Genomic DNA, 25,762 nt, shown 5'->3' on the forward strand with positions numbered 1-25,762 from the left:
GTGGGCAGAGCCTCCTTACAGTAAAACCCACTGTTTCTTTATGTGTTTCTTTTTAACAAGTGTCACAAGAGCTCAGTGAACATGAAAATGATTACACTGAAGCATACGGATAAGGCCCGTTCATGCATATCAAAGCATGTTAAAACTTTTATTAGTGGGACACTAGAGCCCTGTGCATAAGGTTCAACAACGGATGCTTACTAAATAGAATCACTGCTCTTGCTGCTTTGATTTTTCCTTCTTTTGTTAGCTGAAGATATCAGCAATGAGTGGAGGTAGAGAGGTGGGTGTGGAGAGAAAACAAGAGAAAACATGCATCCAAGTGTAGCTGGCTGCTAGAGAAGACGGTGAATTATACAGAGAGCCCTTTAAAAAGACAGAAACACGTCAATCCAGGCATTCTTTTGAGCAGGGAACTGGAAATGATTGCCAATTCTTTGTTATTTATTTAAATCGGTGGTAGTAAGAAAAGTCAGAAATAACCTGATATCTCTCCTCATTATCGACTCAGTATGACATTCTCACCGCATATTACAGGTTTTTGAAAATGTTTAAATTTACAGCATGCAAGTCTCTGTAATTACATGTTCTAAAATTGCATTGGAAGCCCTGTCTTGGCGTATCTACAAAGCTCTGCAAAGGGGTGGGAAAAAAGGAAAAGGCCTGTGTTTTTGTGTGGGTTTTTTGAAACTTCATAGGCATGTGTTCTGAGCTAACCAGCAAGCCCTCTGTCGCGATGCTATGTCTATATGATGCTTCAAACATATATGGAGGCATCGCTTGACGCCTTGGGTGGCGCTGGTTGCCCTTTTTTCCACACAGACCCACAGTGACTCAGTAAAGCCTAGGATGAAATGCTTAGGGCTGCTTTATTTCTGCCAAGTAAACAAGTCCTGCTGTTTTGGGTGTTTCTCTAACTTTAGTTTGTCATTAATGTGCAAGGCCAGCTCTTCTTTCCTACAGACACTACTGTGATCCCAGCGTCTGAAAGCTTAACTGCTTGATGTAGCGCTGCTTTTGATAAAAAAAGGGAGAGAAAAACTAGGCAGATCCATACAGGAAGAGAATTATGCCAGTCAGCTCGATGTGAATGATGTGTTCTGTATCAGTGTGAGATCAGTGGATTTGAATAATGCTGTATGTGTCTGAAATTTGAAAAGATGAACCAGTTGTCTGGTGCCGCGGATCTTATCCCACCCACGGGCATGACCACAGTTGTTTGATACTCTTCCGGCTTTATTTCGCAGCTAACGAGAATTTAATTTCACCGGTAAAGACTCGTGGGCTTGTCGCTCTCGCGCTCACAACCGGAAGTGAGACGGATGCATGTGCGCAAAATGTCACCTGAGGAGTATTTGTTTATTTTTTGGGTGTAAATTTAGAATAATGACGCTTCGTCCGCACATCCAGCCCACCGCTCATCTCGTTTTGTTTTCTCACGACGAAGGAGCTGTCGTGTGCTGCCCACCTTTTCTGTGGGAGAGCGAGCGTCGTCTATTACCTGGTGAATCACTCTCTCTTTTCTCTGAAATGCTGTCTTCCGTGCAACACAAATCCGTGGACTTTGAATGGAAGACTTGTGCCGAAACTTGCATGTGTTAGGAAAGGGCGACCGAGCAGAACGTGTATTCAGAACACACACACACACCCACCATACACAGGAAGTTTTCCACATCTAAGCCGAGGAGAGAGAGCTAGAGCACAGATAGCCATCTTATCTTACTGCATGCTCATTACTCTACTTCCTGTTGCACCTACAGCACACTGCCTTCTAGGTGTGGTATTAGTGCTTAAAGCGTCTCTAATTGCCCCAGTATAATTCATGGACACTATAGATCTTCATTACTCTATGTTGAAGTGAGCCCTGTTGAAATCTCCACCCTGTAATAATTGTATTCGTCACCAGGCAGTGCCGTGGCTAGAGCCGACCTCAGCATGTTTCTAATGGGAGCTAACTGTCCATACATGATTGCTTTTGCCCTGTAATGGCAGCTTTCATTCTGGCGGTTACACCCATATGAAAAGAGATACAGTCAGGTGAATTCTTCTTGTCGTGCTGAACTATTTCGGCCCATCCCTTTTTCTTCGCCTGCAGCCAGCAGTTCATTGTCTGTAATTTAAAAAAAGAGAGAGAGAATGCTGCTGGTGATGCTCCGGCAAGCTTGAATTCCTTCCACAGATTTTATTTTTCCGTTCTTGGCGTTGAATGTAAAGGTAAGGGAAGCAGCCTGTGGGATTTGCAGCAAGGAATCATCTATTTTTTTTGTGCCGCTTGTATCCACTTTCAGAAATGCCTTCTCTGTTTGGGAAAGAAAACACACATACACACACATACATATACCGTTATCAGTGGTTTACCAAAGCCCCCAACCACTGTCAGGGGAAGTGAGATAGGAAACGGATACTTCCAACAACTTCCCATTGTTTCCGGTGATTTGAGGTCAAACAATTGTCACAGCTTTCAAAAGAGATTATGAGAAGAAAACATGGTGATGAGAACACGCTGATTTTCCTCTTAAAACTTCAAAGAGTTGTCATGGCAACTCAGTTGTGCTCAGATTAAGTTTAATCACAGCATCTTTGAAACAAATCCAACCTGAAACCTTGGTGGCATGATAAGTTTTATAAATGTGGAATTTGTTTTTTTTGTCAGAGTAATGAATACCACAATCCTGAAATTGTGGGTTTCCAAAATTTTGATTGATCTCCTTCCGCATAGATTTGAAAATTCAAATTTAGTGTGTAATTATCCTGGAAAAACAAGGAATGAGTAAACATTTCTCTGGACTTTACAAAACCACCACAGAAGGACTGTCATGGAATCAAACTGAAGCTACAAACTAATGTACACTCATGACCTAAAAGCAAAAAAAACAAAAGAAAGAATTTGACATTTGAACATTTCATAAAAGCTCTGGTCAAGACAGCATATTGACAAATCTGTCAGAACAGAGATGCACTACCGTCACTGCTACAAGGAGGCTAAGCGAGATAAACCAAAGCTTACAAGCATCAGGCAACTGAGCAGAACTGAACACTGCTCCTGACATTACAGCATCACTGTACAATCAATTTACATCATGCCGATCTTTAGTTTGAACGTTTTACCCCCCAACAGGCTCCTGGTTATAGTTAACGATAGAATGGAAGATGTTCAAGTGCCACGAATAAGTGACCAGTAATAAGGTGCAGTTAATAAACTACCGCATATGAACGTGTCGGCAGCTGTTACCTGTGTGACACTTTGTAAAGGTAATGTCACATCATAAGTTGGGAGATAAATTAATTGGCTGAAGCCCTGAGCACGGTTCGATTTGTCCGTAAAGGTTCTTTGTCATCGGAGCATCAATAGTTGTTCACGTCAAGGAGGTCGCCATGGTGAAAGTCTGTTATCAAAGAACCATGGGTTACGTGAAGTAGCCCAGTGGTCGTGGGGTTTTAGATTATTTCAATCAAAAGCTTTTCTTAGCAGGTTAGCTTCTTTGCTATAATTTAACCACATAACACTGCCCAAGAACATGCCTGGCAAATGGGCATGAGAGCAAAATCATGCACTCATTTATTTTTTGAAATTTCTTATATCATTTTTATTTGATTTAATTCAGACATGCAACAGTATCATGAAGGAACAGAAAAAACAAATACACAATACAAAAAATAACAACCAAATCCAAAACCTAAAATGATGTCCTAAAACAACTACGGTGAAGTTAAACTTACCAACTTATATATCTTACTGTTTCCTATTTACATCAAACCTTATACTTCTGTACCTCTGTAGAAACTCCAGAACACATTTACACATAATATTTTTCAAGCAATCTTTTTTTTTTTAGATTATTTTATAGTTCTATAATTTTACCCCACATATTGATAAACATCTACTCTTCATGGTGCTGCGAGCAAATGGCTTTTTAAGTTGGAAAATTTCTTCTTAATTCATAATTTGCAATTTTTGCAGTTGTTACATGTTACCAGTGAGTAACTTGTTGCTTCCTTTGAATATTGTTTACGTAGCTGTAAATTTAACTAAATCAATAAATTTCAAAGCATTTGCTTTGGAAAACAATATGTTAATGTGCTTATTATATCCCACACTATGTACTATCCTCATAGCTTTTTATTGGCTGTAATGTACTATTATATGTGTTGACCCAAACTTCTGCACAGTAGGTCAAGTATGGTGGAAACAGAGAGCAGCATAACGGATATCAAAATGGACTTTTAGCTTCTCTATTGCTTCCAAATGTCCCATTCATTTACTCCGTGCGACATTTACTTTCGCAAGCTTTTGGGAACCCGAATCCCCCGTAGTCCCAACTCTTCCATGACGTGGGTGTCTTTTCAGATTACAAATAAGCCTTGCAGCTGTGAGGTGTTGAGATATCTCAATCCTAATGTAAACAGAGCTTCCCCCGTAATGCCTTTCGCTCATTTTCGCAAAGGCCGTATGTATGTATGAATGCGTTTGTGTTAGCTTACACGGCCATTTGTGGTTGCATTTGTCAGATTCTGTGTTGCTGGACAGGACGTTTGTTGGACTGCACAGACTTGTATATGGCATGCCGAGCAATGCAGGATTTTCAGCATTTCCTTTTCATTTCTGAGATTATTTTACTTTAAAAAAAAAGGGGGGGGACAAGCAGCTTTGTCTTTGCGTAACATCCATCCATCCATTATCTATACACCGCATTAGGGTTGCAGTCTATCCCAGCTGACTGAGGGTGAAAGCAAGGGACACCTGGACAGGCCACCTGGACAGAGCTGCTTATACAGACTCACAATCACACTTGCATTCACACCTACAGACAATTTAGAGTTGCCAAATAACCTGAGCATGTTTTTGGACTGTGGGAGGAAGCCGGAGTACCTAAGAGAAAAGCCACACATGCACAGAGAGAACATGCAGACTCCATGCAGAAAGATCCCTGGAAGGCCAGGATGCGAACCGGGGATCTTCTAGCTGCAAGGCGAAAGTACGAACCACCAAGCCACTGTGGAACCCTCTTTGAGATTTTAGTAGCAGTGTACCACAGTTTGAGAGTACTGATGGCATCGTGAGTTGTGAAAACACTTTTCACCTGTTATTTTAGGCTCGAGTGGTAGACCCTTAACTCCTAATTATGCTGAGACTATTGATTTATTGGGTTTCAGGATGTGAACTGTTACAGTTTGTGTGAAAAAATGTTTAAAAAATTGTCATAGCTTCCTAACAGTCCATCAGCGATAGTAAATATCTCAAGGACTTAGAAATGTCCTGCTGCTGCAGACAGCTCGTGCATTCCTGATTGTCTGCACTCACAGCTAAATGTGTGTCACATAAATATGTGTGTCACTCTGGAGACTGCTAATCACAGCAGCGATGCCCGCACACCAACCACCCCAACAATGTCCTGCACTCCTCAGCTCACTTCAAGCCTCCATTTTGGAGCAGTGGTTGTAGCGCTCAAGGACATGGTTGAAAGTGCCACTGCTGCTCTGCTGTTGTTTTTCTCCCCCTCTCACAGCATGGCTATATATAATTACTGTCGGCCCAGCTCGACCCAGGCTGGAGGATGGATCTGTGTGTGTTGTTACAAAGGCTGCGGATTGGAAGTGCAGACTTTAATGGTCAGCTTTGGCTCACTAACCAATCATTTTACAGTTTCTTAACATTTAGGTAGCGAAGTAAGCACCTTGATTGACTTGAGCACTAGAGCCAGCGAAGTCCTGCATAAAAGGACCATTCCTGGTAAGTGTGTAACCCCGTAGGATGAGTTGAAATAGATTCTAAAGGGTTGAAAGTTTGGATTTTTTTTGGAAAAAAGTGGTTGTGGATTTTTTTTTTTCTGAAAGTGATATCAGTGCTTTGGTATTGTAGTGGGCGACGAGTCCCATAGTATGAGGTCTGGCAGCGAGCTGGCAGCGTGTCAGACACAAACGGAACAGAAGCAAACAAAAGCATTTTAAAGCCGCAAAACAACATGCATCAGAATAGCTTTACTCATCCACAGCAGATGCAACATGTTTTTTTGCCTTTCAGATATTGGTTTCACGTTCCATCAAAAATCAAAAATACCAGAACTTTAGAAATGTCAGAAAGTTGAGCATGTGTTAAAACCATTTCAGAGGCAAAACCTCCTGTCTGAATATTGTAGAGCTGATTTCAATGCTTTACCAATAGAAATCAGCAACTATTTTTGACAGAAAAATTGTTGTTTAAAGTAATTTGACTTGAAAAATAAATATAAAATTGCTTCTGTTGTGAATATTTACGGTTTTGTCATTTGTAATATTAAATTCAGTGTCTTTTGGCTTTGAATTTTTGAGCATAATGTCATAAAGTTGTCAATTGTGTCTCTCTGAGCTATGAGGTTTCAGCAGGGCACAGTTCATATGAAACATTCTGACTAACTGTGGGTTGCTGGGAGCTGCAGCTCTTGTTATTTTTACTTTAGTAAATACCCACAATTAAATTTCTTGTTTCTTTCTGTCTTTTTAAACACATTTCCCATCCCTATATTCTAGCAGATGCAGCAGTGCTGTCAGTAGAAGTAGAGAGATTGTATCTAAAGCAAAATATACACAATGTTTGAACATAAACAAACAGAAGACAAAAGAAACCACTGATGTGCTATCCTGTGTCATTAACTCATTTTCCAGTGTGCCTACCACTGCAGCATTTGGGTGTAAAATATGTTTGTGAAATGGAAATTGGTCTTTTCAAAAGCAGGGCAGAAAACCAAATTTGTGCTTTCCAGAGTGGGCTCTGGATGAAGGCCAGTTGTTTTGTGATTTGACTGGCTTTGCTAATGTTGTTTTTGTTTGCTGCACAGAAGCAGCGGTATACAGTTTACATTACAAGCAGCGTATCTGTTCTGATACCTTTCCCACTTTTGATTGGGCGGATGATTTGCCGAGAAATTGGAAACCAAGACGGCTACACTGTGTGGTTAATGTCGTCTGCTGCAGAATACTTGTTTGAGAGAAGAGTTACCCAAACGCTGCTCGCTGGGGAGCTTAAACACATTACCATCCGTCATCTGAGGCCTCGCTGAAGCACATGAATAATTAGCCTGTTCTGATGTGGCACAGCAGAACTATTAGTTTTCATGATAGTAACACACAGCTCGCACACGCTGATCAAGTTTTGCAGACGTCATGTAGCACGCCATGAGTAATCCCTGCAGACTTCATTTGTGTTGTCGGTGTAAGAATACATTCGGGGGGGAAGATGGAGGCAAGTTTTGTTTTAATTGAGATTTGCCGACTGTTTTATATTTATGTAAAATGGAAATCAGCTGCTCATCAGTATGCAGCTGTGTTGGGTAAGCAGAGGGGGGAAAAAAGCACCTTCAGGAAATGTGTTATTTTTTTTTCTGATCAAATATCAGCAGACTAAAATCTTCGCAGCTCACTCTGAGGATTAACTAAAGTCCTAAGAAGAAGTGGATAAGAACGAGGGAGCAAAAGTGCCTCCATCTCGGCGCTCTGGAGGCTATTTCAGGACCTGTAAGTTGTGGCCAGCTATTCTTGCTGCAGGCATATGTGCCATTGATGGCTTTGGGTTTCGGAAATCCTTTGCTTTATGCTAATCAGGCACAGTGTGGCAAGCAGACAGCTCTGGTGCGGTTAAAGTTGGCATGTCTACTCTACACTCAGTGTCTCTGCAAAGTTGCAATTACATTGGGAGTGAGAACAGAATGCTGCCTATAATGTAGCGGTGCCCTCCCCCTCCGCTTTCCTGCTCTTTTCTTCACTTGTTTGTGAATTTGAATCAAAATCAGATTAGCCAAAAACTTGAGTCTTCAGCTCGTTTAATTTTTACTCTTGTCGAAGCCCGGCTTAACGAAGTTCCCCCAGCGTGATTGATGTCACACGACACCAGTAAACTGAATGATAGAGCTCAGGAAGACATTTGAAACACTCCAACTAGCAGGAGGGCCTTTTCTGAAGTTTTCTTTCTCTCTCTGTTACTAAAAGTGCTCGGAGCTGCGGGTGATGTCTGACTGGCTGTCTATTTATTCAGCTTGTGGAAAAACTAAAAGTAGGGTGTCAAGGCTATGCTGCTGTTTGGGCGCTATTTGCAGATCTTTGTGATATTTCACATATGTAAGGCAGTATGGTGGGCTGTCTGGCAACTGTGGAGACCAGAAAGAGGCAGGACCACAGGGGGAGCGCTCCTCCAGATCCTTAACTCATGGCGGACTGATGAGATAACCGGCAGGGTTCAGGTTATGTCACCCAACAGTGAGGGGCCGGATGGTTTTAGTCTCAATCAAATGTTGTTTCTTTGCTCTCTATGTCTTGATGTTTGCTAGAAAGTGTGTGTTTTTTGTCTTTAATGATTTGAAAATTTAAAGAAAGCTGGTTTACTGTTGAGGGGCTGGTGTAGATGAGGATCTTGTATATTTGGTTGGTCAAGATATATGCTGAGCAGAGTATTCTATGAATGAAAAATAGACTTTTGTTTTGACTTAGATTTTGACTTATTTAGACTTTCCCTTGAGGGAAATTATTATATTCAATAAAGGGGTGAACAATAAGACCACACAGAATATTTGGGTATAAAGAGAACATAAAATGAAATAAAATAAAATAAAAATAGAATCACTAAAGGGGTAAACAACAAGACCACACAGAATATTTGGGTATCAAGTTAAGGTTAAATTAAATAAAATTAAATAAAATATAAAATAAAATATAAAATAAAATCAATAAAAGTGTAATCAGTTAGACCACATGGAATATTAGGGTTTATAGTGAAGGTTAAATTAAATACAATTAAATAAAATACTTAATAAAATATAAAATAAAATCAATAAAGGGGTTAAACCACACAGAATATTAGGGTATAAAGTCAAGGTTAAATAAAATAAAATATAAAATGAAATAAGATAAAGTGAAATAAAATGTTTTAAAAAATAAAATAAATAGATTAAAAAAAAGATCAAATTAAAAAATAGATAAAATAATTAGATAACATAATATAGAAAAAAATCAACAGAATATCCAATATATATTTTTTATTTTATTACAGTAAGATGGTTGAGACTGTAAAGTACCTGAAACATACACAGTGCAAAATCTTTTTATTTACTGAGTGGCGCATATATTTATCCAATTTTACTGTTAATTGGCTAATTAGTTAATGATAAGCAACTAGATCTGGCAACATTTTCAGTCATTCTTAGTTTGCTATTTTATCATTGCTTTACTAAAAAATGTTTGTTTTTATAAATGGAGCAATGTCAAAGTGACTGCACTTGAGTGGTTCTTAATGTGTTTGTGTCTGATTTTTATTCATACTGATTGTCTTGCACAGGTCTGGTTACAACCACTTCCAGGAGACTGGACAGAGAGCAGCAAGACGAGCACATTCTCGAGGTGAGCGCTTTATTTTGGTGGATTTTCTGCTCTACAGAAACATTCAACACGAACATTTAATGCCAACACTTCCTCTGGTCAAAAAACGTTTCAGAAATTGAACTGGGAGACTGGGAATATTCCATTTCTGAGGTCAGGCATTCCAGCCGACTTGGCCCGGTGCCACATTTTGTCAACAAGAAATGTCTCCTTGTGTATGCGAGAAAGGTTGTTTCGGAATAATTTCTCCTTGAAGTGATTTCCGGATGGGGTAGGAGGGAGAGATGGGAGGCGCATGGGAGATCCTGGTAAATGTTTCTTTGTTCTTTCCCACTGTTCCGTCTCGTGGATGGAGCAAGCTGGGACAGGAAGCTGCTGTCAAACCAACAGACCGACGTCTAAACTTGCGGGTTGTAATTGAGCTCGGCTATGCGCCTCTCTGATGCTTCCCTCCTTCTCTCTCGCCACAGCACCGGGCTTCATAATAGCTGTTTTAATTGTGTTTCCGGTGCTGACGGGGAGCAGATTGGACGCCTTTTAATTATTGTTAGAAGCTACACAATTCAATGATCTCTGGGTGACAGTTAATGCTGGTGCATCTGGTGCCAGAGCAGCGTCGTATTTCATACTCTGATTGTACATTCCACTGCACTAATTGCATTACAGGACTGGGAGTAAATGATAGGGATAAAAATGGGGAATAAGGGAGGACTGTATTCCTACAGGGAAATGCCGAGCTGACGAGTGACACTGAATGTAAGAGAAAATATTTTGTCCCGTATGTGTTCAATTTAGGAAGAATATGAGATTTCAGGGGGGTTTACTGTAGAGCTGGGATTGCTCCTTCCAACATGTGGGTGAAAGCTGTTGAATTACAAAGTTGCATTTGGCGTCTGATGCTCTTTATGTCTGTGAAAAACAACAATTCCCTCCTAAGCAGAGTTTGTGAATGTTCTTCATTTTTCTCATTTGACAAAATGCCTCCAGACAGAAATTTAATAAGCACATTAAACACTCAGCTCAAACTATTCTAGGCTTTAATGTTAAGCCAAATCCAACACTCCTATTCTCTTCATGCTGGTATTTCTGCTTTTCTTTGTAATATTTATTACTGAGCTCTAATCAGACACTTAAATTGCGCTGCACAAAGAGACAGAACTTTCCAGGAAAGTAGCTAATTAAAAATGTTTTTCTGGACATTAATTTTTATCATTTGAATATGAATTGGAGGGACGGTAGACAGCAAATAGCTTTTTAGAAAGCCGGTGAATGAACACAGCCTTAAAAGAAGTGTGCAATGGCAACTTGAGAAGTTTGTGTTGGTCACAGGTTATTGGGATTTCAGCAGGAAGCTCTTTTTTGGCCTGCACAGTTGCCGAGATGCACCGATCCTTAAACTCCACAATCTGGCACGTTGGCGCTAGCAGAGCAGATCAAATTGAGGTCCTAACTTGTGCTGAAGTTTTTGTGCGAGCTTGTTGCAGGAGAAGAAGCGAAACATGTGGGGCCATGTGGAACATGTGGAGCAATTAGGGTGGGGGCTGTGTCAGCATTGTTTGCAGCAAATGCCAAGAAAGAGGTGGAGGGAGCACAGGGGGGCCTTCAGCTTTTATGATGAGATGGATGGGGGTTGGTAGCTGTCGTGTGCCTGTGTGTGAAAGACACAGAGAGCTAAAAGCAGAAAGGCAGTGGGGGGAATTTGAGAAAAGGCAAAGCTGCTCCTGATGGTCTGAGTGTGGGCTCTAGCGGCAGGATCAGAGAGGCCTTAGTCCGTGGAAGGAGGGGGTGGGTGAATAGCAAAAGTGGGACATGCCAGGACATGCTGAGGATTCAGGCCTGGGAGTGTAGAGAGCGCATTGTAACGTAAGAGCAGAGGTGAATGGACTGTTCGCATCTGTTGCCTGGAGCCGATCCCAGCATGCAGTCTGACCTAAAAATATTAGATCCTGCCCAGTCCACTTTTTTTCTGATTAATCGGTATGTGTATTAAATGTCAAACAAATACTGACAAATCAGCACAGTGCGTTTTTCAAAAGCCTGTCAGTTAAAAACAGCACACTTTCAGACAATGCCCAGCTCCTGTGTTGTTACTACAGTGCTGTTTAATCACCAGAGGGTGTGCTTGTTGGAGCATCAGAGTGGGGTCCTGACAGCATGCAGTTTGGACGTAGCATAAATCCAGCTTAAGGACTGGGAAAATTAGACTGATGGAAGATTAAAACATGAACATGAGAGCAGAGTTGTAGAATCATCCAGTTGTTCTTTGCATTTGCTGTTGCATACACATGTTCTGTGATACAAAGTCTAACCTTGTTCCCTGGTCATTTGGGAAGTTTATCTGTTTCCTATGGCTGAAATAAAGTTTCTGAATTCCTCAAAAGACTATTACAGTAAGCATTATTATGCACATTTGATAATAGCTGGAAAAAGAGGGAGTTGTACTATGTAAGCTTCACATTTTTTATTCCTATAAAACTGTAACTACTTTTATAACCACTGTGCACCATCAGCTTTACTTAAGTCAAGTTTAAGTGCGAGTTCTTGAGGCCAACTCCACAACATGCACTATTTGGCTCAAGAACTTACTTACTTTTTTTCATAAGTAGCTTGTTAATTTAATCTTTTTTTATATGATTTTTGCTACTGTTTTAATTGTGTTTTAACTGTGTAATTTTGTGTTTTGTACTTTTGCTGCCTGTCTTGGCCAGGACTCCCTTGAAAAAGAAGTTGTTAATCTCAGTGGGATTCTCTTGGTTAAATAAAGGTTAATAATAATAATAATAATAATAATAAGTCCATCCAGTATGAGAGACAAGCAAAATTAAAGCTGCAATCAGCGTTGAACAGGTCCTCGTACACCCACGCATGTCGAGGTGTGGTGTATGTTGGCATGTGGCAGAAATGTCACGGTGCTGAGATTTAGCTGACCAATTTCAAGGATCACATCACAAAGTTTCTTGCAATGGTACATGCAGATATAATGCCGATAACTTCTATGCTTGCACATAGGTGGCGCTGTAACTACGATAACATTTTTGAATGCTGATGTCTTCAGACCTGGACTCTTGTCCAGCAAATTAAATATGGGCCAGATTGAATCATATATCAGTGTGTAAAACACATAATTTCCTGTGGCCAGCAGGTGGCGCTATGACTGTGAATGGATTTTAGCATTTGGATGTAATCAGGGTAGGACTCTCATCAAACATGTAAAGCTAGCTAGTTAGTTGGTGGAGTTAAAATATATCTAATACAGCAGTGCTTAGAGTTGCTAACTTACAAACTTTTACACATTTTATTTTTCTCATGTCATTTTGAAAGCATTATTACCACACTGCTCCCATTTGGTCAGTTAGATGCATCTAAAAGTCTTACAGTACGTAGATAATCAGAGGATAATGGGTTTTCTCAGTTTGCAGCTTTGCAGCAGTGCAGCAGTAACACTCGCCCTCTGGTGTAACTTCATTGTCCTTTGTATGCTTCACCCAATTATCACACAAAGGCTTTTGGTGAAAGTGTTCCAAAGAGATTCACATAGTGATGGATAGCTGGGTAGCTACACTACACTTCATTTCAGCACTCGATGTGACGCCAAACATAAGCAAAGAAACTCTTCAAAGTATGTTACAATAAGGGATATCAGGCAGCCAAACAACTCATGTGATCATAATGGATATCTCCATTATGCGGCGTAGGATATCATTCCTCAGAGAGGCATTCACTCTCAGGTTTCTTGTCATCCCATTTAATTAATTCTGCTCATGTGAAAAGCACGGGCAGCTGCACACACCGCGAGGAAAAACAGAAACACATTACTTTTGTAATTGAAACTATGCTTCCAAATGGCCCTGGACTCCCTCGCTGTTTTTAGGAAAGTACTTAGCAGATGGTTTTAAATGGCTGTGACATTTGTTCTGCCCTTCTACAGTATTTTTTGAAGCTAGAGACGCTCAACATCTCTGCCAGCGATCAGACGCGCCACCCTTGAGCTCATTTTTCTGGGACTCAATAAAATTTTAGTTTGTTTAGGTCAGCCTGTGGCTCTTTCCTTTGAGATTAAGCTCCTTAGACTGTGCACTCCAACGCGACGTGTTAAATCGTGGCACAAATTAAAGAGTCCCAGCATGCCACCAGTAACACTCAATGTCATGACTTAAATTAAAGCCCCATTAGTGATGCAGTTGTTTGACAATGTCTTTTATTGGGAGTACTTCTGCAGTTTTAAAAAAAGCCTCCGGCCCTTAGTTGAGAGCATTAAGTCTTAATGTTTATTAGCAGTTCAGATCTTTGTGTGTAAGCTTGACACAGAGCAGCGGAGTCAGTGCAGCTGTTGCCAGTGGAATGAATTGGTGCAACTAATTAAAAATAATTAGCTGTGGTGGGTTGTTCGTTTCCCAGACATACGAGCTGCTGTTATCGTGATCACAGGCAAATATATTTCTTTTTTCAGATCAAGGAAATTTTCAGATGAAATAAATCACCCAATTTTATCAATTCTACCCTGTAGCTCTCCAGAGGAAACAGTAGTTCCGGTATTTAAAGTACAAAATGTCGTGTTAGTATTATAATTAGTAATCTAAACATGTTTATATCTGCAAAACAAAGATCAAACTGTTACTCAGATCATAACCTCGCTTCTCATACATGTAATCTAATTATTCCTGTATTTTTCTGATGCAGATTGAAATACTTGTCTTTATTGGCTAAGTTATTGTTCTATATTTCAACATTAGAATTTTTTCAATCACTTTATTCGTTCTTTGGGCTACTTTTATGACAGTTTGACTCGAGTGTTACGCTAACCTATCACCATCAATAGCAGGATGCAGAGCAGACTGGTACAGTATTTGTGTTTTTAAGTGAAAAAATGAGTTTTAGAAAAGACCTCTTGACAGCAAATCTCGTAGGGAATTATCTTTCATTTTGGCCACGCTAACTCACTGACAGAGGAGCAGAACGAAAGGATGATGAAGGGAAAAAAAACACGCTTCCCTTTTTCATCTTTTCTTTCATTAATTTTTGGCTCTGGCGTGATGGATTTTTAACACTGTCTTGATCTTTACAAAAAACTCCCAGGACAGTTGTACATGATATTCAGTAATATCGCTGACATTATTCACTGCATCTGATTGCAGAACTATGAAGGTGAAAGAAAACAGAAGGGGCATTGTGAGTCAAAGACATAAGAGTTAGGAATCAAGGATTCAAGGTTCTTTATTGTCATACCGTGGCATGAAATTAGTCCCAGTTGTAAGCCATAGAAACAAGTAAATGAAAATAATCAAAATTATAAAACACTATAAAAACTATACACATAACTGTTTACCAGTAGTAAACAGAAAAATAGTCATGTGTGGAAAATGCAGTTAACTGGGTTATAAGTGAAACTGTGCTGTGACATAAATTCGCCCTAGAATTGGCCCTTTAATCACTAAAGGTGGGCTTCAACCTGGGTGTTCAAGAAGTTGCTGCACTGCTGTGCACCACCATCTTTAATCTTTGTTGTTGCTATTGAACAGGATTTGAAAGTTGACCACCAACTCCAACCCTTTCACTTGATCTACACCGATCAGGCATGACATTATGACCACATGCCGGATATTGTTGATCCCCTTTATGTCGTCAAAAATGCTCTGAACCATTGGGCCTGGACCAGAGGACCTCTCAAGGTGTCCTATGGAGTCTGAACGTTGGCAGTGGATCCTTTGGGTACTCTGGGTCGTGTAGTGGTGCCTCTGGGAATCAAACTTGTTCCACTGCATCCTGTTGATCTTTGATCAGAATGGAGTCTAGGAAATTTGGAAGTCAAATCAATGTCTTGGGTGATTGTCATGTTCCTCAAGATGTTCTTGATTGTTTGATGTTTGTTGCGATGTGGTGGGGTGCATTTTCCTGCTGGGGTAGGCCAGTGACATTTGGAATTTCCATTTGCATGAGGGAATGTGTTTGTACTGGCACAATGTTTAGTTGGGTGTCTAAGTCTCATCAACGCAGATGCCAAAATCCAAAGTTTTCCAGCAGAATACCACATAGTACCAGTATGGTCAATGTTATTCACTTCACCTGGCTGATCGGTGTAATTCATGGTCGTAATTCTGTGTCCTCAGATCACCATCACGGACCACGGCGTTCCGGCTAAATCCACCACCGTGCGTGTCATCGTTAAGGTCCTGGATGAGAACGACAACAGGCCACTGTTCCTGGAGAAAATCTACAAGATCCAACTCCCGGAGCGGGAGAGGCCTGAGAGAGAGCGAGCCGCGAAGAGAGACCCGGTGTATCGGGTGATCGCATCGGACCGCGACCAGGGACCAAACGCCGAGATCTCTTACAGCATCGAGGAAGGAGACGAACATGGAAAGTTCTTCATCGAGCCCAAGACCGGCCTGGTGTCTTCCAAGAAGTTCTCCTCTGCCGGAGAATACGACATCCTCACAGTGAGTACCGAATCCCTGAGCTTCACGCTGCCCTCACTTTAAGAGTCTCTCAGTGAGCAGTACATTTTTTACAACAGATGCTTGTTTGTTGTTTTACTCTTTCATTCTCCTCATCCTCTCAAATTTACTGTCCCCCTTGGTTTGCCGTTCTCCCAGTTTTTGTGTGTAAAAATTACACTGAAAATGTCTGCAAGAGAAACCAAATGTTCCATGTCTATCATCTTAGATTACAAGTATCGAGGAAAACCATTTGCAGAAACTTCATATTTTAGGGCCCATATTGCAAAAAAACAGTTAACGAGGATGTATATTTGCTTTTTTTTTAATTTTGTTTTTGATCTTGCTGCTGTGGTTCTTGAGCCAAATTGACATCACGCTACAGTTTAGCTTTTTTCATTTTTTTTTCAGTGCTACAGCATTATGCATGTTGTTTTGTTGAAGGATATCTTAGGATAACTGGGAAATAAATGTGTGATGTGTGTGAAAATCAATGCTATCTGTCAATCCTCCACCTGTGTGGCAAAGGATTTTAACTGCATGTAGTCACCGCGGTTGGCTGTCAACATTGCTGTGATACATTTAGTGGTGATATTTAACGCTAATTTTTTTTGAGTTTGAAATTATTTTTCTCCAGATTTATGTCTCCAGAAGTTGTGTTTCCTGCTGCCAAAAGATATTGCTCAACACGGTTCACAGTGCGGCACACTAAAGTCCTTACAAACTGTTGAATCACAAAAGAACGCCACACAAAAGGCATTTTGTTGTTCAGAATTCCTGCCAATGCAGACAAGTCAGGGTGCGGAAATGCCTTTACAATTTGCTTTTTAAGAGTTTCGGGGAGATGATCAGTTAGAGTGCCGTACAAGAACTCATTTGCAACATAAGCATTGTGTAACACACTTTCATTCCACGTCGCTCTCTCAGATTAAAGCCGTCGACAATGGACGTCCTCAGAAATCCTCCTCTTGTCGTCTGCACATCGAGTGGATTCCCAAGCCAGAGGTGCCAGCCGATGCAGCTCCCCTGCTTTTTGAAGAGTTCCCCTTCACCTTTTCTGTAATGGAAAGCGACCCCGTGGCTCACATGGTGGGCGTTGTCGCCACCGAATCATCTGATGTTCCCGTGTGGTTTGAAATCACAGGTACGGCCTCTTTTACATGCGCATTTGTCACTGAGCGCGTGGATATAGGCTTAATGTGGTAGTATTGCTTCGTAGGTAGAAAACTAACATAGTTTTTATGTGTGCTACGCCTGGGCAAATGGAACAGTACTTAAAAAAAAAACAATCATTTATTTTTATATATATGTTATATTAGACTCTATGAAAGTCAAATTTAGTCAAATTCTTCTTTTTCCCAAAATTTGTTTCACTGTATTAAAAGTACCATGTCATTGAAATATGTAATTTTGCACAAACACAATCTAGAAATTGCATGAGGTAAGGACAGCAGAAGACACAAGTCAAGTGTAATTAGCTGAAGCTAAAACCGCCATTTTCCATAAGTGTAATTGTTCATGTTTGTGAACCAGCATCTTGATAAATCAGTTTCTTTATTCCACAGTCATTAAATGAGGCTGCAGCTGATGAATACTTGATGTTCGGTAAATTCTTGTAAATTCTAAGTAGCTGTAAATGCCATCTTAGCATTTAACTCAGTGTGAATTAATTTAATTTGGTGCAGTGTATAGTCTATATAATATGTGCAGTAATTATAGAAAGGCAGAGACAAGCTAAACAAATCCAACTAACTGTGGACTGTAAATAATCTAAATTAAATCAACAAAAGAACAAAAACTGAAGTTAAAAACATCTTTCTCCTGAAAACGAGAGATCTTTTGTAGATTCTGTGTGGTTTTAATCATCCTAAACAGGCCTTAAATGAAAGTATTAGATTCTCTGTCTTCTCTGCAGTTTACTTGCCAGTCTGAAAACTTGAAGCCATCTTTCTCAGTTTTACTGCTTGTGCAGTTACTGCTCTCTGGCTTTATGGACCCGTTGATATAACAGAATTGTATCATGAATCAGTGGGTCAGTATCAGTAAATATTGGTACTTTTCAGGGGATTTTTTTTTCATGTGAGGCGGTATATTTCTTTCCAGTTTTAACTGCCAGCTGTGTTTTGAAGTGTTAAAGCATAATCCCTCCTCTCCTAAAATGTGTGTTTTTTACTTACAGTAGACAGTGCGTGCATGAGAAGATTTCAAAAGACTCCTTTTGGAAATGTTTGCCTCCTCTCCCTCCCTCCCAGCCTGTCTCCCCTCTAATCAATGTCTGACTGACACATCTCTTTTCTTCTCTTCTTCCCTGTGCTCTTTTACTGCTTTCCTCTTTTCTCTGGAATGTTCTGTTTGGTTGGATTTTTGCAAGACGGCATAGAGGATACTGAGATGTTTTACATCCTTCAGATGGCTTGTGACCACAACTGTACAGCAGAAGGTAGCTGCTGGGATCTCCTAATAGGCTCTGCTGTATTAAGAGATCATCCTACGTTGTCTGTTGGTGCTGCCTGTTGTTGGCTGTGGTTGACTTGCATTGTGCCACAGAATTGATATTGTGCCACGTTTCCTCCCTTAAACCTGTGACCTGATTAGGAGTCTCATGAGGACTTGAAAAAACCTCCTCTGCTTGTGTGAATTAGAGTTCCAATATGCATCCATTGTACGATTTATCCCTCCGTTCACTGTGTATTGTGTTGTGACACCTTCATCACATCAGCCCTTATGCAACCATACTATAGGTGTTGGAGTTAATTGCATGAACTAGCTATTATATGAAATTTTTTTCAATAAGTGACAAATCTGTAATGACACAAATGTGACGATGCATTAGTGCGTCTGTTCATTATAATCTTCAACATCAGCAGAGCAGAAAATTGATGTTTATGTGTCCATCTCAGTGACCCCGTTTATTGTTTGTGCAGCCATACTACATGCGCACAGTTAATTGATGATTTGTCTCTAATCTGTTCTTTTCCCATTGTGTGTACACACAAAAAAATTTATTCCACAGGTGGTAATTATGACAGCCGCTTTGACGTGGGCAAGGCCAGTGGAACCTTGATTGTAGCGCGGCCCCTGGACACCGAGCAGAAATCAAATTACAACCTGACGGTGGAAGCCACAGATGGGACACGAACTGTCAGCACCCAGGTAATTGAAACACTAATGAAACGGTTGGAGGCTGATGAGGCAGTTGTCATGATTCTGTTTTCCTTGTACGAGAAATAGCCGGAGTTAAGAGAAGTGTAATGAGTGAAGCGGTGGCCAAACTGTTTCTTTTGTTGGGATATGCTGATGTAGTGATGCTGGGCCGGAGGAAACGGCACGGTATGGATTTGAATTGCATTGCGTCTGTTCATGATCTGATTTGTTAAAAAAAAAAAAAAAAAAAAAAAAAAAAGGGACAGATAATGCAAACAATATGGGATACTATATGGTAAGGCTGCACTGTATTTGGAGATGTTCTTGTATCGTTTAGTGCTGCCTGTGGTGTGTAGTCTAGTCATGTTTTTCATTAGTAAACATTTTCACATCACTGCACTAGATATGGAGACACATCTTTGAGTTAAAAAGCTGAAAGTTTGACATTTTCTACAGGCTTTTGAATCTGATTTTGAAGGCCTGAAAACACTCGAAAATGTATGAAAATTTGCACACACGTCAGGACTGCCGAACAATTGATATTTTAGGGGAATACCACCTCCACGCATGTGCTGAAATGACTCATTTACTCAAACATTTACTACGGCCAGTACGATCCACCTACAGCTATGAAATTTGGTAGGCTGCATAAGACACACAACAATGTATTTGACACCAATGCCCGATACCCAACAGGAAATCAGCCATTTTGAATTATGTGTCATATTTTGGCCAATTTTGGGCCAATTTTTGCACATTTTCATGAGTTAGAAACTCAAAGGGGGTAACCCCAAAAAACCTCTTATTTGGTCAGGCTATGGGTGCTCAAAAGTTATTAAAATGCTCTGGAAGGGCACCCGCATAGCTCAATGGGTTAAGCGGGTGACCCATAAACAGGGGTTATTGTCCCTGATGCAGAGGTCATGGATTTGAATCCAGCCCACGGCCGGTTACTGCATGTCATTCCCCCATTTTTCTACTCACATTTCCTATCTCTGTCCACTGTCCTAAATAACAAAGGCAAGGAAATTACTATAACTAAAAAATATGCTCCGCAAAATTCTGAGGCCGTGAAAATGGCGGCACCTGGAATTTAGAGGCTTCACCATGAACCAGGAAGTGCAGTCAAACTAGCCTTTATATGCTCCAATATGCATGTTCAACACAAATATGTTTGACTGTCTTAGCAACAGTGAGATGAGAGGAGTTATGATGCTTTAATAACTGTTTAATAATCTGCAACCAGCACCTCTAAAGCTCACATGTTAGATTTCACTTGATTAATCAGTGCAAAAACCAAAGTGTACAAATGACAGGTTGGGACTTTACAATGAGTGGAACCGTTTCTTGGAAAGACTCAGTGACTGCCTGGGGTCCACTGTACTGTGGTGCGTAGTCGAGTCGTGTTTTTCATTAGATTAACTGTATTTTCACATCACCACTCTAGATATGGAGACACAACTTTGAGTTAAACAGTTCAAAGTTTGACACTTTGGGAAATATGCCTGACTCTCTTAGCAAGAGTGAGATGAGAGGAGTGATGACACTTTAATAACTGTTCAATAATCTGCAAGCTCTAAAGCTCACGACACGGCAGATTTTATTTGTTTAATCTGTGCAAAAACCGCAGTGTTGAAATGACAGGTGGTGATTTTACAAAGGTTGTGTGTGGAACTGTTTCTTGGAAAGGCTCAGTTGCTTCTTGGAGTTTTTGTTGGTATCCTAGCAACTTTTAGGCCAGGATAAGACTATAGAGGTGCTGGAAGACCGACTTTTCACCCTTTTGACAGAATCAGGCTAGCCGTTTCTCCTTGTTTCTGGTCCTCATATTGAACTAAGCCTCACCATATCCTCGCTGTGGATTAATATTTATTGTGCAAATACAAGAGTGGTATCGACCTTCTTATCTAAACCATCCAAGAAGGCAAATAAGTGTCGGCTCAACAGCAAATCTATTGCAGTTTAAGGCAGAATGACATGTTTTAAAATACCTTCTGAAACCGTGATATGGGTCATCAGTGTCCTTCCTCTTCTGTTCCCTCCCGCCTCCGTTGAGTGCTCGCCTACAGGAATCTTCCATTGTCTCATTCCTGAACTGCCATGATGATGGTGCTGTCTAGCCAAAGTGTACATTCTTGAGCCCCCTCAGCTCCTCCTCTCCGCTGTGTCTCCTCCTGATCCCGTGAACCTTCTCTTACTTTTCTGTGGGTGGAACAGATTGGATCAGGCCTCTTCTGAATAGACCAAATTACTAAATATGGAATAGATATGTTGCTCCACAGCTGATACCAAAGCCGAACTGCCTCCATAAAGGCTTTAAAGCTTGCAAGTAGTCTTTGGTTTTTTTGTTCACATGGTCATGCCTTGTCCATGAGATTTTTAACATTTTTACAGGGTAGTTTTGGTCATACAGGATGGCGGCATTCAAAATGTTTCGTCCTTTGTCCTCAAAGGGGAGCTTCAGAGAACTGTAGCTGGAAAAGAATCTATTTGTTGTCACTCCGTATGAATAAAGCCTTTCATCATCTGGCTGCTGTGCTTCACTGAGCCTCGCATGAAGCGCCGCCTTCGCTGGCATTTTGCAGCTCATCCGCGGAAGCAGCACGTCCCATAGTTTAATGCGGAACCTTAAAAAACAGCCACAGAGTTCTTATTTTCTCAGTCATGATCTCCTCTTCCCCTTAAAGCACTTTCTTAAAAGCCCTGGCAACAGACACCTATTTAAAAGCCCCTCAGTGATACTGCATGCGGTGACATTTTAAGTCAAATTAATCACATGCAAAGGTTAACCTATTCAAAAATGTCTAATTCTCACTGCAGCTTGATTTTCAGTGACACTGGCTGTACGTGCAACCCTTTCACACTGTTTTTTCCATAATTGTTCTGTATAATTGTATTACTCCCAAGCACTTCGCCAACAAACTGTGAGCTCTTTTGAAACTCACTGATGTCGTGACATTTTTCATGCATTAAGCATCCATCAGCCTTTACTCTATTTAAATCTGGAAACTTGTGCAGTAAATGTTCACTTCCTGATTCTAATCTAACTTAAACCTTTCATTTTCCTTTACTTGCATGCCAACAATTTTCCGTACAGATCGCATAGTGATAGTGTGATGCTGGATGATGAGTTTTCTGTATTAAATTGAAAGGGGTCACAGAAGCATCATTTGTATATCAGATGAATTTTATTGACTGCATCTGCAGACCCTTTGACACCGCCTGCAGATTGTAAATGTGCATTTTTCTGTACATATCATCAGAGTTGTGGCTGATCCTCTCCCCTGCAGATGGGTGCTGGTGTGTTTTATATTGTGCACTCAGCTGACCACTACAGGTCAGCTGTTTTCTGTCGAGGGAATGGATTTGCTGAATTTGTGTGCTCCATAAACCACACTTTGTGATATGGGCCAGCTGCTTGGGATATTCTGACAGCCAAATGGTGACTGAAGGAGGCATACAGTATTTGCAGAGACTCTAACAATTACCCAGATTTGGTTGGCCACCAGTAAACACATCGCTGAAAGTGAAGCAGGGATTATATTCTACAAAAAAACCAAAACGCTGTGTTGGCCTTCATATTTCAAAGAAGCGTGTGTGTTTAGTGTAGGCCTGATATTAACTTTGTGTTTGATAGAGCAGATATACTGCACTGGTTGACATATTCCTGGCAAAGCTTTAAATATCACGAGGATTTTTCGCATCTCAGGAAAGCCATTTGAATGTTTTGGCTACCAACTTGTTTATTCAATAACATTGCATTGACAGTCTTTGCTCTGTTAGCGAGGGATTTAACAGATACTGTCAGCACACCTCTTTCTGGGAACTATTCTGTAACAGTGTCTAGGTTTTTTTTAGTTGTTTTTTTCTTTTTAAAGGATGTGTCAAGTCAAACTGAAATTCTTTAATTTGGGTATTCACAGGTAATATACCCCTCCTGACTGTACAGTATTGGGATTAACCATCAAATGCTTGAAGAAATATAGTTTTATATTTGTGTCGGTTATTACACGAAAGGCTAGATTATGCTGAGTAATCAATTTCCCCATGTTGAGATGTAAAATAAAATAAATTCTAGAAGATATAAATTCATGCCAGTGAGGGGTTTATTTTTTGCCATTGATTATGAATCAGTTTTCATCGAGGACGGTGTGTTGTGTACTCACACAGACTCTCACTGCTAATTAGATCCGCCCTATCACACACCTCGTGAAAGCTCAAAGTCTGACTTATCAGTTCCTCAAATCAAAGTCATGTGGATGCTGTGCTGCTCGACGAGCTGGCCTATTTTCTCTCCTAGGAATGTTTTTTTTTGTTCTTGTTTTTAGTTTCCTTCTAGCTTCCTTTTGTCTTGCTTTCTGATTTTCTCTCTCATAGTTTTTTCCGTAATATCCACATTTATTGGCCGGGCGTGCAGGGTCGACAATTGTTCTGTTTGGGTAGAATAAAGTGCAAACAAGAGTGCTGGACCTCTGTAGGCAATGGGCTGTGTTAATCCTGTTTCGGGAACATGTTTGAGTGCTCGGTGCCAGTGCCCAGAACCTGCCACCTGGCGGGGGGGCTTCCTGTCCTACGCATGGCACAGGAGGACAACAAGCACAATGAAGGCTCCCTGGTGCCCTGTTCTGGATACCACACAAAAGGTGCTTCATTGTTCAGAAGACGATGCTTTAGACACACTTTAGCTGCATAATATCACTTTTATTCCAAATTAAAACAAGAAAAGCTCTCAGATAGTGCAGTACTCCGCCAAGGCTGCTCATTCGTATCATTTCAGATGGATGAAATCTTTAGTAAAAAATTACCTTACGTTATGCATGTCATATATAATTTGCTTTTTTTCTTCTTTATGTGACTGTAAATTGCGTTAATTTGAGTTTTGGCTTGTAAAAACTAAAAACCAGCAATTTAAAGACAGCATTTAGATTTTATATAAACAACCAGTAGAGTAGGAAGGTGCAAATGAGTAGAAAATCTTATTTTCATGTTTGATTTTTGTTAAAAAAAAAAAAAAATATATATATATATAGCTATTTTCTTTATTCATGTGGCAGTAAAATGTATTTCTTTGAGTTTGACCTGTGAAAACTAAATACTAGCAACTTGAAGTTGACATGTGAGGTTGTAAGACATATTTTGCATTATTTTGCAACATTTTAAAGACTTAAAATTCGAATTAATCAGTCTTAATCGGATATCAGATATGACAAAGTATTCACTTGAGAAGACAATTATTGTGTAAGCGACACAAAGGAGAGCAGAACAGGTACGTTTTGTACAGATACCGAATTGCATGACCTAAATATGTAGCGGACGGAAGGAATTGATGGGACTCGGAAACACCTCCACAATTTAATCAGTTGTTCCTTGTATCATTTCTGACGGATAAGTCCCGATAAGTCCGGATTTGTAGTAGGATCACAATAATGTGATCGTCAGCAGGCAGCTGACATAGTGTTCACTTGTAGTCATAGTTCCAGTGACGCCGTGCTGCAATCTTGCAATGATACAGAAATCTTTAACAAATCCCTGGATCCAGACTATAAGCTGCATCACTGCTAAAATCTAATCAGTTGGTCCTTGTGTCATTTCTGACCTTCCCTGAAAACTTCATCCAAATCTGTTTTTAAGTAATGTTGCAAACAGACAGACAGACAGACAAACATACGCCGATCATCACACAACTCCGCCGTGTTCCTTGGCGGAGTAATGAGGTTACAATTAAAAAAAAATAACTACCAATCTGAGCCCATAGTGGGGATATCTGGTGGTGATATCCGCATAAGGGGCTGATTCAGTTGGTCTTTTTGTTGTGCGCTTTGAGTTTGACCATTGTGTTTCCATGAAGGCGTCTCTGAAGGATCAGCTGATGTAGTCAAGGGGTGCCGCATTCCAGCTCGGGCACCTCATAGCCAGGAGCTGCGCCAACAAGGCAGCCTCGGCATGCAGCCCAGCCTCCCTTCCCCCTTCTCAAGCTATATGACATCCTCCCTTGGCTGTGCAGAAGTACCTCAAGCTGTTCTGCTCACAATCTGTTCCTGGTCTTCTGTTTCTCATATTATCTCAGTCCACATTACAAAGACTCTCTTTATGCCCCACTCAGAGGTGCAGTTTGTTCACTCACACTTATTTATTTTCTTGTCTTGACTATTGCATCAGGACTCTTTCTGTCCTTGACTGTTTTTTTTTTTTTTTTTTGCATTTCATTCTCAGTTATATCTTTTGTTTGTATCTTGTTTATTTCTTTCATTTTTTTTTTTACCCACAACCTGTGTTTTCTAAATCTGACCATTTCCCTTAGCTTTGTTTGATTTTTCACTGTCACATAGCTTTCTCTCTGTCATCTCACCCTCACAGCGCCTTTTTTTGCCTTAGTATCTCCATCTGTCACGTCTGTGTCTCAGTCCCAATCTTGTTCCTCCTCAGCATTCCCAGAGGAAGTCATATACAAAGACTACAGAGTTTTCGTCTACACCAGCGTTTCTGCTGCAGTCAGGCTGTATCATGCTGCTTTGTGATGTTTGGGGGCAAAGTTTCTTTGAAGTGTTGTAGAGCCGCCTTGCAAAGGGAAAGGCAAGTTTGTGTGCATATGTGGGGTGTGTGTGTCCGGAGGGGGGGCTTTGGTGTTCTTTCTCCACCATATGAAATACTACATTGTGGATAGATGTAGGTGCTACTGACCAGGTTCCATTCCTTTTCTGCTTCTTGACAGGCCTATCAGTTCTCGCCACCTTCCTTGCCATTCACAAGACGTGTTATCTGACGCCGGCCAGATTGAGATGCATTGTAACGCCTCTTTGTGTGCATGTGTGTGTGTGGAAGTGCACATTTTATGAGCC

At 40.6% G+C, this 25,762-nt stretch overlaps 1 protein-coding gene across 9 annotated transcripts in view; it reads left to right on the plus strand.

Moving 5' to 3' along the window:
- Positions 1-25,762, plus strand: part of fat1a (FAT atypical cadherin 1a) — an 81,697-nt gene that overhangs the window by 23,086 nt on the left and 32,849 nt on the right. For 7 of the 9 annotated variants that reach the window (XR_002746241.3, XR_002746242.3, XM_023272461.3 and 4 more), the window contains exons 4-8: positions 9,305-9,366; positions 15,453-15,782; positions 16,707-16,923; positions 18,151-18,219; positions 18,793-18,932. Coding sequence is in view for 7 of the 9 variants with exons in the window: in XM_023272461.3 (XP_023128229.2) it covers positions 9,305-9,366; positions 15,453-15,782; positions 16,707-16,923; positions 18,151-18,219; positions 18,793-18,932 (818 nt within the window). In the remaining 2 variants the exon portion in view is untranslated. The remainder of the gene's footprint in view (positions 1-9,304; positions 9,367-15,452; positions 15,783-16,706; positions 16,924-18,150; positions 18,220-18,792; positions 18,933-25,762) is intronic. The other 2 variants (XM_023272463.3, XM_023272464.3) reach the window with 1 other exon arrangement.

The sequence above is a fragment of the Amphiprion ocellaris genome, chromosome 4 (genome assembly GCF_022539595.1).
Source record: "Amphiprion ocellaris isolate individual 3 ecotype Okinawa chromosome 4, ASM2253959v1, whole genome shotgun sequence".
Classification (NCBI taxonomy): Eukaryota; Metazoa; Chordata; class Actinopteri; family Pomacentridae; genus Amphiprion; species Amphiprion ocellaris.